Below are 17,269 nucleotides of genomic sequence, written 5' to 3'. Positions count from 1 at the left end.
GGTGAGCGATGCTGGGAACCATGGCCCAGGTGTGCCCGTGGGGCAGCCGTACCGTCCGTGCGCAGCACCAGCGGCGTGGGCGAGCCCAGCACGGGGCTGCTGCTGGCCCTGCTGGTCACCACACAGCTGTAGTTGCCCACATCTGATGGCTCCACCTTGGCTATGTACAGGTGCCCTGTCTCCTGGGACACGAAGCGCCGGCTGTCCTCCTGCACAAACGAGGGGTACTCGTTGAAGATCCAGGCGAACGACAAGTCTGGGTGGGGGAAAAACACACAAGAGAAGTTGTTCCACAGGATTTCCCCACTTCTTTCCCCCTTCAAAGGCCACTTTATTACTGTATTTGACAGCACTTACAATATTTACAGCGTTTACAATACTTCAGTGTATTTACTGTGTAACAAACAGAGCCAACGACCGAGAAAACCAGATTTTAAAAAGTACCAGAAATTAGCAAACTCCCCCTCCTTTTTTCCTCCTCCAGCAGAAGAAAAAAAGGCAAAAGAAATCCAGAATGTTAGGGGGTTTCTTTAAATCTCTTTTTTTTTTCTTTTGTTCCTAAATTTAATATGCACAGAAATAGGAGCAGACATTAAAAACGACAGCAAACTTTGGTAAAATGGAAAGATTATTCATTCAGGAGCTGCTTAACTCCTCAGCCAGATAATTAACAGGTAGAAACAGTACAGGAATATCCACGTGATAAGAATGTCAGAAGAAGCCTAAATTCCCAGTAAGGCTCATCACACCGCAAAACTAATTTTTCATACAAAACTCCATAAAAACTCCATTACAAAAAATTCTGTATGATGGGGCAAAGTAGCCCTCACTACCATTCATTATGATTATTTGAAAGGAAAGAAAAGAAACCAAAACCCACTCCTTGAAAGATAAACTAAGAGATTTGGCAAAAAAAAAAAAATCCACTGAATTTGTTTTGTTTTCTGACCATCACTCCAAGGTTTGTGTGCCCAATTTTAATTGGCAAAAGCCCCTTCCTGTGTGAGGCCACGTGTCTGCCTCATCCACATCCTACAGGATCAAAGGAAAATAAAATTTTAATGGTGTTCCAGGCAAGGAATAATTTTTCACCCACGTGCCACTTACAGAAAGATTACAGCTTCTGGAAGTGCTAATTAGCAATGATTACAGCTTGATTGACCTCTCTTGGTGTTGCAGTGTCTGCAGCACTGGCACTGCCCCCACGAAATGGAGTTCAGCCCTTCCTGCACAGGTTTAATTTGAAGGTGCACAAATTTGGGTCCATCATGAAATGAAAAGGTGACACATCCTGAACCCTCAACGCCTCCCCAGGCTGCCAAAGCCAACAGGACAATTTAACACAAGTTAAGACTGTGCAGGTGAAAAAAAAAAAAAAAAACACTCAATAAATGAAATTATTAAGATATTTATGGGCTGCCTAATGCAAAAAAAAAAAAAAGTCATCAAATGAAACGGCTGATCATTAAACTGCATTTAATTTTCTTCTATCAATATTTAAACCTCTTCCATCACAAAAATTCTGCAGCAGCGGCGTATCCCAACCATTAACAGGCCCAGGAGTTAAACTTCTGTCATATTTAGAAACATTTATTGCCAAAAACCAGAACCATAAGGAGGAAAAGACCTGTGAGATCATCACCCCTGTGGACCTGCAGCATCTCCTCAGGAGCAAAAATGGTTTTCACCATAATTCCTTCCTCCAAAACTCGAGAGGTGCAATTCATTTATGGAAAGGAAGGAAGCAAGGATTTGTCAGGGAACAATGGGGGAATTACTGCAGTGAGAAGCATTAAATTATTTAAAAAAAAAAAAAGAAAAAAGAGAGTACATCTGAGGAGTTTGAAGGGGACTACATGGTCTTAGGGAGAAAGGAATGCGTGGTCTTTCTAAATGGGAAAGGCAGGAAATAGAGAAGAGCTGGGTGGAGATCACAGGGCTGAGGGAGGGGCTGCACACCAAGTTAGGGACCAAAAAAACCACATTTTTAGCTCTACACCAAACTCAGACTCCCACAAGGCAGCAGTGGGTGACACCAGGCTTTACTGGTTCTGGTAGTTACTGAACCACTTGTGTATCCTTGCTCAAAATATTAATTCATGCTTAAATAAAATTAAAAAAAAAGAAGAAAATAAAAAGAAAAGATGTCCAGAAGAGTGTGAGAGGGTGGAGAGATCTGGAGGTACAGCAGGAAAACAAGCAGCTTCGTTTCATTCCTATGGTACTGGGTTAAATCCAGAGTAAACCCACTGCAATCAGCCATGGGATTATGGCAGCCATGCAAAGTGGATTCCAATTTAATTGGGTCCTTCAACAGCCCAGGAATAAACTCTCCTGAAAACTTAATTCCCCATTCAACACATATTTTCACTGACTCTCTTAAAAAACTCCAGAATATTTCTATCCCCATGCCCCACCACCACCACCACCACCACCTCATTTTATATTTACTGTCCTTTACGAAATTATATTCTTATTTTCCAAAATAATAAAAGGAATATCATAATAAACAACTTGTGGTGTGATTTATTATGTTTACACAATTTGCCTGTTGCTGATCTTCAGGCACCTCCAGGGACACAAACTCACTCCCTTTCTGTCAATTACAAGTTTTCAGTTGATTTTCTGTTATAAATGGAAGCAATATGTCTCTCCTGGGCTTCCTCTCAGTTCGAAACCTTCGCTTTCCAAAGCATTTTTTTCCTTATTTGGCGACCATACATGGATAAGGTATTGGAAATTACAGTTATTACTCAATTTTTATTTGCTTACTACATCTTGGTTGGCGGCTTCTCTTTATTTTGCATTATTTGATTATTATTTACTGTGCAGTCTCCAACACACTCAGCATGTTCACACTGTTCCAGGCCTTTTGTGCACCTAAGTGCTCAATTAAAAAATGCTTATAAAATTACCTGTCATTTTTAAACCTGAATTCTTTGTGAAATTCAACAATTAAATCACCACAGCCTTTGAGGTTTACCAGGGTCATTTCCTGCTATTTATGAACCTTACAAAACCCCAAATTACTGTTGATAAAGGAACGTAATGGGGTAAAATACACTCATTTATTGGTTTTTAACTGTGTTTGCAGTCAAGCCTTAAGTTTATACACATCCTTTTGAAAATGTGGCTTTAAATTATGTTAAAAATTTTAGAAGTCTAGAATTTAAAGAAATTACACATTTCTTCCAAGCGAGACTGAAACACTTCACTAGGAGATCATTTACAGAACCAGGGTGATTTTACTTCTTGTAAGCAGAATTTAAGTGACAACAGCAGTGGTGGAAATCTCAAACTGTAATTAAATTCAGAAAGTTGGACAAACAGAAGTTGGGGGGGGAAGGCAGACAGACATATGATCAAAAGGAGGACAATTCAAAAAGTTCATTTTATCCACTATTGCCATAAATAATGTCAGCTCTTGCTCCTTGTCTTCTGGGCCATCACTGCTTTACAGCTACTTAATATTTACCTGGAGCCCCATAATTCACACCTAAAGGAAACTTCTAAAATAGCCACAAGTAAGTGATGTGAACAACATTCTTCTGAAACAGATTTAATACGTTCCAAACTGACTGGATTTGAATTAGCCAAGTGGGTGTTTCCACAAATAAAACTGGTAATAAATGAAAGTTCCTGATTTTGGAGAGCATGGAGCAGACTGAACAATAAAAGGTTAAAAAAAAACCAACCAACCAAACAAACAAAAAACCCAAATGAACAGAAAAAAACAACCATCAAAATACATAGTTTCATGTCAATCACTGACAACCAAATCCCAATTATTTCATGTACTTCTCCAGTACTGGTTTTACAATATTCTGTAGTAGAGACACAAGGAGAAGCTGAAATACCCTAGAATTTCGTCTCCAAATGGCTCTCTGCCTATCCCACAGAATGGCACCTGGAAAACTGTTTCCAAGAAAGTAATCAGACAGAATTTAGCAATGTCAGAAACTGCAATTAAAAACACGGAAATCTGCAGCAAACAGCTATTCTGAATGATCCATCTTAAGTTAAAAATAATGGAAAAGTAACACTGATTTTGAGAGGATAATAACAGACTCCCTAATTAAGGCAGAAAGCAATTAGTTCATCATTTGGCCCAATTTCAGCTCCAAGTGTGATGAAATGGCAGAGAAGGGAGCAAAGTCTCTTGTTTGTGCAGGAGCATCACTCAGGAGAGAGGGAGGAGCTCTGAGAGCTCACACAGAATTCAGCTTTTTGTGGGACAATCGCCCACAAAAATGTTCATTTTCTACCACTGCTGCACCTCTGGCTGTCTGCACAGGGACCTCTGGGAAAGTGCAAACAAATTAACCTAAAAGTAGGAAATTAATTAATGGGGTTAAGGTGCATGAAGGTCCCAGAGGATGCTCTGGGGTGCAAACTGTCCCTGCAGGCAAATCCTTGGATTACACTGCTGTGGGACTGGTTACTGGAATGAGTGCTCCCAAGGGGATAATTTGTTTTATTTTACATAAATCACCTTCACACTCGTCCTTAGTACTTTTCTTTTCTTACTTGGGTCAATTTTCCTGCACTTAGCTCACCGCCTTGAGCATCCTCCCCTGGGCAAGCCCCCACCAGCAGCTGCTCCTGGTGGCACTTTCTCTGTGCCATAAAACAAGCAACAACTCCCTCGTTCCTTCTGGCAAACGTTAAAGGTTGCTTTCCAAATAAAAATCTTCTGCTCTGGAGGCGTAGGACAAGGTGTTTATGTGCTCCCATAACATACGTGTAAACTGGAGTTTAAAATGTCACGAGGTGCCACTGTCAGAAGTGGCAGCATTTTGGCAATGGAAAAGCAGTTTAGAGTATTATCTGAGATAAACTGTACATAATTTCAAGGGTTTAGGATGTATTTTTGTATACATTCAATGCCCAGAAATTAAAAATTGTCCTAGGTATGTCCAGTGGGGAAAAACAAAGCAAACCAACGCTCAGACTGCATTTCCAAGGGGGATCCTGGGATCTTGGCATTCAAGTAGTTCTATCACTGATAATGAAAAAGTCTTTAGTCTGCAGTCACACTTCAGAGAACAAACTGGGCTGGTATTTACTTTTTGTTCATGCTCTCCATATAAAAATAATGGCAATTACAAAACCTCTACGGGGATTGAATTGTGGCCTCCAGGAGCGATGTGAGACAGTGAGATCTGCTCAAAATAGGTGCAGTGTTTTCCTAACATCTGAAATTTCACCTCAACTCTGCAGAAGAACTCTTTTGGCCGAATTTTTGCTTATACAAAATGTAAACTGCATGATGGGAATGCAAGCCCAGCTACAAAAAGCGAAGAATCCCCAGAAATTCATTTTATTCCAAAGTATAATGGCAACACTCTGATTTGAAACTAATGTGTAACATTAATTGTTTTGGCATAAAAGGTGAATTATTTAATAGCTAAAACATACCAGATCAATTTTCAGCCTGCTGTGCAGGTCATCAGGCATGTACCTTGTGTGCATGGAACAGCCCAGAACAGTGGGAGCAGTGAGACACACACACAGTATCCTGCAATTCCAATCTACTCATTTAATGAGAATATTGAAATGTTTCAGCTGAAGTTGCAAGGTTCCTACTTCAGGCTAAAACCTGATTTTCATTTTTAAATGAAATAGGGTAAGAGTCCACTATTTTGTTGTTTGTTTTGTTTTTTTTTTAAATTTTGGAATGAACTTCAGTTTGATGTTAAAACAGATGTAAATCTTCAAAAATACTGAACTGTATTTTTTTCTGCTGTCCTCACAGCCACAGAACTGGCCAAGAGGTAATGCACACAAAGATCTGTCACACTGGGATGTCACTAAACAGCCACTAAAGGCCCCTTGCTCCCTACACTTTAATTCCTGGAGCTTCCCTAAATCATTCAAAGCATCACAAGCAACGCTCGCCATTGTAATTAAAGCACCAACATTTCTAAGCTCATCCTTGGGACACAGATGCTGCAGCTGATTTCTTTATTACCACCAAACCCCTCCTGCTAAGTCCAGCTGCAGGGAGCCCATTCCCTGGAGAAGGGACCACCAGCCAGGAGCAGCTCCCAGCCCTTGCCATCCCAAAGCGTTCCTCAGCTGGCAGGTCCAACATCCCCCGGTGCTCCCAAGGAAGCCCAGATGTTACTGAGAGCCTGACAGAACAGCTCTGCTGCCCTTGGGCTCCAGGGCTGAATAACAATCCCCATTTTGCTTCCCCTGGAGCTGTGCAAGGGATGGGTTGGTTCCTCTCCATCGCATTTCTGCACTCATTGCTCCAGACTCGCTGTGTCATTCCAAGAGCCTGAGCACACTGCTCCTGCTCTGGAAGCAGCAGAAAAGGAAGAAAGTGCTTTAGGAAGCAATATGTAAATACATCCCCATTAGCCATATCCATTTCAAGTGACAAATTGTTCTTTTAATCACCTCCCTACAACTTTACATTTAATTGCTGAGAGCATTTCCAGAACTCTGTTGTGCTTTTTCAATAGCTGGAAGGATTTTAAATTGCTTCCTGCCTATAATAATTTTGAGGATAAAAAAGGCGATAGTTTAGTTTATTGCTGAACTAAAATAAATCTGATTTCTTGTGAATGTTAAATATTAGGGACATAAACCAAGGAAAGCTAATGGAAATACCCAGGAGTCAATTTTCAAAGTAAAGCACCAATATTTATATGTGGGAGCAGTAATTAGCGACACTTTCATTTGGTACTCTTGCACTCTTTCAGGAGAAGGTACTTGATAAAACCCCTGTGAAGAACAAAAATTCCTTTCAGCACTCTTGTTCCGAGTGCTGGGATCAGCTGGGACTGCAGCCACCTCCCTCTTCCTAATCAATTATCCTGTTTCCAAAGAAAAACCCAAATATTTTGTAGAGAAGATAATAGAGAGCTGGAGGAGAAATACCCCACAGTCACAATTTAGGGATAAAAATAAACTTGGTGGAGAGCCAATTGCAGTTATTGTCTCTAAATTTTCTCCTCTTTTCCCCAAGGCATAACAGATACCTGGGACTGGGTAAGTGAAAAGGTTCAACTTGAGTTTTTGGTTTTTTTTTTTCTTGCAATTTGGTTCTTCCTAATCTACTTCTCCCTTTTTCTCTCCATCCCCCCATTTTTTCCAAGAGATACTCCACAATGGAATGTGGAGTTAGAGTTCTGTAAGATTTGGGGGCAAGAAACTGCTAAAAGCTTCTTAGGTAATTTATCCACCTCTGCGTCAGCTTAAAAACGTGCACTATAAAGCAACTGAAGATGGCGCACAAATACATAAATAAGATACATTAATTTCAGCCTGGATTACCTCAGCCACATAAACACAGGTTTATCAAAAGAAAGAAGTGCTTCAGGAAGGCTGCGTTTGGCAAAGTGCATGGCAGAGTGTCTCTGCAGCATTGGTTCAGTCCTGGTGGTGAAAATAATGCTCTGGCAGACAGAAATCACTGGAAGATCCAGCTGAGGCCATGTATTATTTCCCTTCATATGGACAAACAGAGGTGTCTCTCAGGTACCATTTGATTTCAAACTGTCAGCTGAAATTTGTGCAGATGATGATGACGACACCAGCAGGACAATTGAAAAAGATGTTTTTAAATAAAAACGCCATTTCTGTTTGGCAGATTGAAACAGCACAGGGACGCTATGGAGCTGTTTTTAAGGAGAATGCCCTTACAATATTCAAGGTACCACTCTCCTTAAAATACATTTTTGTGCAAGAAGCTTTCCAAGTGTGATTTATTGCTGGTGCCCAGACGTGTGTCATCCACAACCTGCAATGAAAGCAGAAAGCAAATGTGCAAAACCAGGATGGTGAAAGGAGAGTTTAGATGGGATATCAGGAAGAAATTCTTCTCTGGGAGGATGGGCAGGCCCTGGCACAGGCAGGAATTCCCAGAGCAGCTGGGACTGCCCCTGGATCCCTGGCAGTGCCCAAGGCCAGGTTGGACACTGGGGCTGGAGCACCTGGGACAGTGGGAGGTGCCCCTGACATGGATGGGGTGGGATTAGAGCCTTAAGGTCTCTTCCAACCCAAGCCTTTCCACAGAACACTGATGTGAAGTAGGAAAGAAATCATATTCTGGAGTCACACCTGTTTAACTTTGCTTTGCTTTAAAGGTACAGAATGTTTCCAAAGCCAAATACGTGAAATTAATTCAACTTACAGTTCCCTGAAAAACAGCGCGTTGCTATTCAAGAGTTGCAGAAGAGAATCAATCAAAGCATCCAAATATTTCTGGCATTTGAGACTCTTTCCATGCCAGCAGAGCCCTGCTAGAACTTGCAGGTCTCCAAATGGCAATACAAGAGACGAGCAGAATTTGCAAGTCTAAACACTCATTTGGAACAGACATGACATTATTCAGTGAAGGATTTGTCATAGCAAACACTCAGCAATAAATTGGGATCTATTTTTCCACGATCTAATATTATTTCCTATCAGCATGTCACAACTCTGACACAATATGCTGTGAGCTGAATTGATCCCTGCCCTTCAAATCCAGCCTCATTTATGGATTAAACCTACATTTATCAGGGAGTTATATGAAGAGGGAGGACAAATCCTTGCTGCTTTATCCATGTAGGAACATCCCTGCCATACAGCATGAAATAGGAACACAGAGCACACAAGGCTGATTGGGAATAAAGCAGAACTTCCTGGCAATTTCCAAGCAGCAGCTCATCAGCTCCACAAAATTCTTGTTATTTATTGAAGTTCTCCTGGATTATGGTCCCATTCCCCATGGGAATAATGCAGCAGGAAGTACACCAATGTAAAACTAATGTTGAGTTTTTCCAGGCACACTAAAATTTGTTGAAATGTTCAAATAACCATCGAGCAAATCTTCACTTCTACCATTAAAAATCATCTTTTTCTCTGTGTGTAAAGCAGCTTTAAACCACCCCAGACAACACAAAAGCACTGTGCCTCATTGCCTCCTCCTCTCTCGAAGAGCAGAAATACCTCATAAATCCAAAATCAATGTCAGATGAGGAAAACTGACTGTACTAAACAAATATAAATCAGAGTATATAGGAACAGCAATAACAGCTGAAGACAAGCTACACAATAATCACAATACAGTACAGTAGTAACAGGAGGTAAAACCCTGCAGGAACTCAGATTTGCTTTACTGAGAGCTTTGTCACTCGTTAGATACCAATTCTGGAACAAAATCAATAGCAGAGAAAAATCATTTTTAGATCTCCGTATGTCTAGCTTTCCCCATTCTTGGCAGAATGGGCAAAAATTAGCATCACATGAATGTTTGTTAACCAGCTGCACATTAACTGTGTCCAACATTAAGTTTGGGATATTGAGATGTTTGTTGGATCGACAACCCCTTAAAAGCATTAAAGACAGAACAGTGACACACTAGAAAGTCAAAATAGCTGTAGAGATTCCAGTGCAATTTAAATGTTGTAACAACTGGAAAAGTAGAAGGAGAGCTACACAAATCCATTTTTGATGTTATTTTACCTTTTGAGAATGTGGGTGAGATGATTTACTGATTTTTGGTGACAAAAAAGGGGTATTTTTAATTGGTTCTCTTCAACAGAATTCAAAGATCCAGAAGTATGACCATGTAGAATGATGACAGATGACCACCTTAATTATCCAAGTAACACTGCTCAATTATGATGCAACTTAGAGTATTTAACATAAAACCAGCCTGGACCAGAAAAATACTTGGCGGGAGAAGCCTTCACACTCAAAGCCAGTCATTTACCAAATCTTCCACTCAGTAAATCCCAAACAAGACTGCTAAAAAAGGGAATTTTATTTAACTTCCAGAAAGGGGAAATGTGGTAACTCTAAAGAAAATAATGGAGTGGTCTGTGATTTGTAAATGGAGCTTCACTGTTGGCTCAATGCTGGATCCACACCCCAGTGGAGCTGGAACTGCACACTCAAAAGGACAAAACCACTGCTAACTGCAGGAATAATTTGCTTCCTGTTGAAAAGGGACATTCATATGACTTATGTAAATATCTGTGCCTAAGATAAGCAAGGAAAACAATGTGATAACTTGTAGAAGGGAAGCAATTTTCTTTTTCCATACTATGAGCTGGCATTTCTTTGAGGATGAACATTGGTTTCTATTGTAACTGGGATGCTGTACATGGAGGAATAATCACTATTTAATCAAGTCTCTTCTTGCAAACTCTTTACAGAGAATGCAAGAAATAAGTGCAATTAAGTTAGCAAGATCTTAGAAACTGCACAACGTGCCAGAAAACAAAAGCAGAGTATTTTGGGGGCTACAGGGGGAGAGGAAACAAGCTGGTGGAGAAGGTTTTTAGAATAGGTATGGTCTGGAATTATTTAATAACTCAGTGCAATAAATACAGACTGATAGTAAGGAAAAAAAAAAAAAGTCAGAGCACTGACCTGGAAAGGGCTGAACATCCCTCAGGCCAGATCAGCTGGTCCTAAACCATTCCTGCTCTTTCTTCCCAGCAAATCACTTCTGCTTCCTAGCTGGACGTTCAATCCCAGACTTCCTGCCCTGCATCCCACCCTGTCAGGGGCACTGAATGTTTGATGTCACCTCGCTACAACTTTATTTCACTGAAGAAAGGAGAAGGGGTTTTTTTTTCCCCACCTTGCTCCATGTCTCCCAAAAACCCGAACAGTTAATCCTCCAACTCTCAGACAGATTCAAGGATTTGAAATAATTCTGGTACCAGTTCTCAATCCCATCTGGTAATTCTGGGAGCACTCAGTTCTGTTTTTTGCATGAGTTTTTTGCACCACAATTAGTGTGGGGGTGTCAATCATCTCCCATCTGCTGACTTCGAGAGGAATTCTCACCTCTTCCAACCACTGTTCCCAGCACCAGAGCATGTCTGGCATCACCTCCTGCTCCACACCTCACACCCAAACCTTGCCAGCAGCGCTGCCTCAGCTTGGCCATCACCTCTGGGTGTAAACCCACACACAGGACACAGCTGTAGGAACAGCTGGGGCAGTTCAGACTTTGCACTGCATCGAGAAGGAAAATGTGATCGTTCTAATTCTAATGGCTAGCTAGGAGAATGCCCCGTTTTCTCAGCTGCTGAAAGACAAAGCTGTTGCAAGGCTATAAAGATGATTTAAGAGTATGTATCAGTTTAGAGGGGAAAAAATTCTGCAAGCTCAGACAGTTGTAAAATTGCCACTTTATGGCTGTGTCTGCTTGGACTCTGCCAAATTTATGAGGCCACAATGCCTATATTATTGAATATAATGTCTAGCTGCTATTACCTTGTCTTTGCAATCAAGTATAATGTTTAACATCACAGCCCTTCAATAATGACACTCCGTATCAATTAAAAACAATAAAACCAGCTCCTTTCAGATATTACTTGAGGCCCAAGAGCAATTAGTCAAAGACTGAAGATGCAGAGTGAGGGATGAAATGTACTTGCAACTTTTGGTGCACCAAGAATCCATATACCAATTTTCTCACCCCCTCAGTGCAGCAGTGGCTTAAATTACACAGCATCATTCCATCCCACTGGAGAATGTCTTGATTGCAAGAACACAGGCAGGCACCAGCATTGTCAAAGACAACCATCTCTGCAACCCTCTGCTCACAGGGAAAACTGGATGCATCGAGGCTCAGCAATTGTGAAATTGGGCAGAATGTAACTCCAGAAGATGCCCCCTTAATTACAGGAAATCCCATAAAAATCAGACACATTAAGTGCACAGAAATTACTAGGGACCAGAAAGGCATTTCAAGATAAAAGTAAATCCTCCTAAATACTTCCCTCCTCCCTCCTTTGTTTTTGGTTTCTTTCTCCCTCCACTTACTTCAGAAGCCATATTTTGTTATAATTCTGATTTGTAGCATTTCCCAGGACGCTGCCCAGCCCCATAACCCCCCCAGGGTCCCCCTTACCTCCTGCCTGGGGTGGGGTCCCACAGAGCAGCACGACCCCCTGGCCCTCCCGCACCGACACCGCGCTCCTCATCTTCGTCCTGGAGCTCTCCACATCTGCCAGGGAAAAACAGAAGGGAGCAGGATGTCAGGAGAAACCCGAGAGACACTCTGAAATCCTGACCTGCTGTCTCTTGGTGTGCAGCTGAGCCCAGCAGATTCGGGGCAGCAGTTGCAGGAGAAGAGGCTGCTCGGCACGAGGGAGGGTGACAGAATTAGGGATGAAGGGAATTAATCTGTGGTGAGATAACTGAACAGATCCCGTGGCTAATTTTGTTCTTATGCCTGGCTTCTGCTAGCCTGACTTTGATAACCAAAACGGAGCCAACGACTTAAAAATAGGTCCTCAAGCCACTGTTTCTTTGCAAATGAAGGCTGTGATGAACACAGCATCATGATCCTATTGAGCTCCCCTGTCCAATGAAAAATAACATTAATAACAGCTTTCCAGAAAACAGATACGGATCTTTCCCAAGAGAAAGGAACCTCCTGGACCACATTCCTGCGGGAGAATCCCTGGAGCATCACTAAGCCAGAGCTTTGCTGACCCAGTGCTCTGCTCTGACTGCTCTCGGGTGTCTGGGATTACTTTAGGCTGTGTAAGGATCGCAGGACACCCTGAGTAAAAGGGATCCACAAGGATTATTGAGTCCATCTCCTGGCCTTGCACAGGACACCCCAAAAATCATGCTTGGTATTGTCCAGCACTTCTTGGGGGGAAGCAAATGCTTCAGCTTCTATAAATGTAAGTATTTTGTCATAGATTTACATTGGCTTTCCCTCTACCTGGTGAGTCAAGACCCAAGAAAGTTGGGCCTCATTATACCCTTAAACTAAGATAAAGACAACATGTAACACAAACCAAGATCAAAGTCCTACACTGACAAAGGTTTTTCCATAAATAAACCATGTATTTTTCCATAACAGAGGACAATTTAAAAAAAATTGTTTATAACCTTCTATAGGATACTAAACTAACACAGTCTTTAAATAAGGCTGTCTTTATAACCAAGCATAATAGAAGCAGTGAGTTGACCAACAGTAGCTAATTCCCCAAAATAGAGTGTTTTTTATTACTGCAAAGCAACAGCTGTTACAGTGAGAACACTGAATAAGAGCGATTAGAATTTCAATACTTTCTTTAAAAAATGCTGCAGTAAGAGAGTCGTACAATCCTTTGTTAGTGCCCATAAAGTTCACAGAAATGTTTCTCAGAAGGGCTGTTTTCAACTTCCCAAGTGAATTTCCACACAGGTATCCTCAGAATAAACTCAGATCCTTCTGCTGGGCATGATGTAGAAGTCACATACAATCCCAGCAAAGTGATTTCACTCAGGGATCGAAACAGAACAGCCTTAATTATTGTTTCAAGCACGTTGCAATTTCCTCCATAACATTATACATTGATCAGCTGCCCCAACACCATTCCCCAGAGCCATGGAAGGAAAACCCAGGAGCTGACAGCACCTCAGAGAACACACACTGCTCTGTATCAAGACGAACCACACCAAAAGAATTAGTATTTTACATAAAAAAAATTAATTTAGACCACATTTTGCCCTCTTACATCACAACCATCACAAGTCATAAATCTTAAATAATACCATTTCCATAACTGAAATGAGTTTTTAATCCCATGTGTTCATTTATTGCGAACTACAAACCTTCAGAACCCTCCTTGTCCTTGTGCTGTGCAAAAAAAAAATCATATGGGCAGGATGGGATTGGGCTGGGAGCAGCTTGGGAAGGGATTTGGGACATGCTGGAGGATTGGGAAGGCAATCATCCCAGAGGGACCCAGACAGGACCCACCACAGCTCTGCACTTTGAGATGCTGCAATGTTGTAAAAATTGGAATTATTAACCACTGATGGCAGGTGAAGACTGTTGCCACAGAAAACCAGTTTTTGGGGAAACAAGAAGCAATGCCTACCCATCCAAAAATTCAGAATATGAGCCATACTACAAGAAAAGAATAATTTCCCACCAATTAGCAGGAAGCTCCCCACCCCAACTTCCAGAGGAGCTCAACTACCAAACTCACCACACAGCTGCCAAAATACCATCACTTCATTTCTCTCCACACTTCTGTATTCTCTGGTCTGGCATGGCTTTGGCCATAATGAAAAGCCAACACGCAGAACAGGGGCAGGGCTCTTTATTGGCTTTACACAGAGAAGTCCCAGTCCCTGACCTTGGACAGCACAGGCTGCTGCTGAACATGATGCTGCTCTAATTTTCAGGTGTTTCTGCAGCAGATTCAGAGGACTGAAGGTCAAATCCAGGCATGTTTGGAAGTGTATCAAGAGTGATTGTTTATCCTTGAGCTCCTTTGTTAGGTTTTTGTTTGATTTTTTTAATAAAGCTGCTATCCCAAGCACAATAACAGCAGGGAGGAGAGCTGTATCTCCTAACAAAACTTATTACGACATGAACTCATTGGGAAGGGATATTAAGTCCTCAGGGTAAATAAAATACCTTAAAAGGTGGACTAATAATGGCAAAGCTTGTTTATTTTTATAGATTGAGCTGTATCCCTGAAATCAGAGGCTCTTACCCTGCTGAAAAGTGTCAGCAGATAAAATATAACTGCAAACAAAGAACAGAGATCAGGACAGAAGATGGTTTTGAGGAGACAGGACTCGCTTTTCAGCAGCCATGGGATGACAATACCTCATTGTTCAGGGAAAGAAAAGGCCAGAAACACAAGAATATTTCTGCATTTTACCTGCTGGACTAAGGACTGGTTCATTCATCAGCAGTTTTTTAAAACTTTCTCAACCTGGTCACCAAAATAAAGTGGTTCCATTAGCTTCTCTTGCCTTAATCTTTTCACTTCATCCTTGCATTTATTATACCTTGCTTCTAATCTCCTTTCATCTGAAATGCAACCATTCATAGAAAAAAAATTAACAATTTACCTACTTAACCCTACCATGCAAAGACTCTAATCATGCCACCGAAAATACTTTGGTAAAAGTATTACAAAAATTCTGACTACAAGGCGAAAAAGAAATTCAACATAAAACCAGCTAGAACTGTAATTTGCAAATTAAATGCTTTTATTTCCCATTTATAGTTTGCCATATAGAAGGAAGTTTAAAATTAGCAACTGAGGCTTTCTGACTCCTGAAACAGCATTTTCTTCTCCTTTCCCCTGCTAATACATGCATTTGCCTCATTGCTTTAGTACCAAGTCCATAAAGTTGTATCAACTGAAATGCACACGCCACTGCAATAAAACAGAAAAAAACAACAACAAAAAAATCCACAATTCAGCTTTGCTGAAAAGTCTTTGATTCTGCCCAAAGTGTGAACAAAAAAATGAGTTCCAGCCCATGCAAAAAGGGCAGTGAAAACTGCATATTCCACTGGGTTCTCTCCTTTTGTTGAATAAGCCACGTTTTCAGTCTCAAGCACTACGACAAAGTTGCTGAGAAAGATTCCAAAGTGTGGAGTGACGGTAATGTGAGTATCAAACCTGCAACAGCTGCATTTGAACACCCCTGTGATGCTCAGGACAATTAAAAGACAAGGATTTGTGGATTCACGAGGGCAAAACACGACCTGGGGCATCTCGGCAAGGCAAACGAGACTGCAAACAGTGGCATTTTTATAAAAGAATAAATCAGAACTCATCAGCAGAGCCTGCTGACCACACTCACTGCCAGCACCTCCCAGATGTTTCTGTTTTGTCACCTCGTGTAATCAAGAAGGGATGGGGCAAGATCACATCAAACACCACAGCCATGCTTTGAACAGACACAGAACATCACCCTATGAAAAATTCAGAGCGTTTCTGATGACAAAGCTGCTCCACACACACAGCTGCTGGCTTTTGGCAATGCTGAGTTATGTCGTATTTTGTCAAGAAACCTGTGTGATATTTCACCCCCAGACACCAATTCTGTACACAGGAACTCTGTAAGATTTGCAGGCACTGCTTGAACTTACACCAAATACTATTTTTTTTTTTTATTAAGCAATACACAGTGAGAGGAGGAGGATTCAGTTTTCCGACTTTTTTTTTTAATTCAGGTTTCTAACTCCAAGTCCAAGCATCTCATCACGCTTGTATCAACTGCCCTTTATTGTCAACATGTTTATTAGCAATTCTACCATGTTTTGAAAACTGTAGAACAAGGATACAAGCTCTACAAACATAATTGTCCCTTAATAGCCATGAAAATATGTATTGTATTGCTGCATCAGACCCACTGTTATTCAAAGGAGCAGAACTCGTTAAATACACTTTAGGTATAATTTTGTATTGGTAGGATGTTCAAGTGCCTAAATGAGTCAGACAACCAAATCTAAGCTGTTTTCTTGAGTGGGTAATTCTGAAGTGGGGACTCTGTTTGATGTCAGCCCATAATGAAGCACTAATTCACAGCCCACTCTCCCTGGAAAAAGTCACATTATTAAAAAGATCGGAAATTCCACTCTCTCAGCTCTTGAGGGCAAATAACAGCCTCAGCACGTTGTAATACCTGTGTTGGTAATGAGAACTGCTGGAGAAAACAGAGTAACACCAATTTGTTTCTTTAAAAAGAAAAAAAAAGGAAGCCACAAACAGCAAAACTAAACAACCTTCACCACCAGCCCCTAACTCACCTGTGTGCATGAACAAACCTTCTCCCCCACCACCCTACACCCCAAAATTTGCTATACCAAGGCATTGCTGCGGCATGGATTTTTAATTTCTTTAGACAGGTACCCAAAACTGAACGCACACTTTACATAAATAATTTCCACCAGGATATTTGGGATACAGAGCCTGTTAACCCCAACACACTGCCTTGAAAAACACACACCAGGGCAGCAGGTGAGCCAGTGAAAAACCTTCTGCTGCCTTCTCAGGGCCAGGAAAAATCGCACTGAGGTAGGAGCGAGGGATGAGACCAAAAAATGATCTCTGCAATCAATTTCTGCTGGGCTGAGAGAGAGGACCAAAATATGGACAGCGCAGGAGTGAACACTACTCAAAGCAGGCAGGGTGGGGGGATCTGTCACTGGAGGAGAGATCCAGAGGCTGCTGGGGAAGCATCTCCAGGTTTTCACTTGGTCAGGCTGGCTCTACAGGGAAATCACAGAATTCCACACCAACCTCTACAGAATCCTGCCCTGCCCTGCCGCAAGGCTGAACTTGCATTTTACGCCCTGAAAGCTCCACGACAGGGCAAGCAAAACCACCTCCCATCCTTCAAGGCTCATTTTACACCCAAAAAATGCTACTCTGACAACTTGGGAGTTTGAAATATTGCTCCCATCTCTGCTTTCATCAGTCCCACCAGCAGAGCCCATCTGAATGTTTGTGCACCCACAGAAATATTGCCAATAAAATGCAGCAAATCTCAGTGCAGA

General features: G+C 41.5%; 1 protein-coding gene across 1 annotated transcript in view; it reads right to left on the bottom strand.

Annotated features, from left to right (window-relative positions):
• LOC134048902 (contactin-3-like) overlaps nucleotides 1-17,269 on the bottom strand; it is a 75,655-nt gene that overhangs the window by 34,709 nt on the left and 23,677 nt on the right. The window contains 2 exon segments of the mRNA XM_062500983.1: nucleotides 53-256; nucleotides 11,867-11,962. Of these exon segments, the coding sequence (XP_062356967.1) occupies nucleotides 53-256; nucleotides 11,867-11,962 (300 nt within the window).

This window comes from Cinclus cinclus, chromosome 12 (genome assembly GCF_963662255.1).
Source record: "Cinclus cinclus chromosome 12, bCinCin1.1, whole genome shotgun sequence".
NCBI classification, from domain to species: Eukaryota; Metazoa; Chordata; class Aves; order Passeriformes; family Cinclidae; genus Cinclus; species Cinclus cinclus.
The sequence above is the reverse complement of the archived record's forward strand: the minus strand, read 5'-3'. Positions and strand labels throughout refer to the sequence as shown.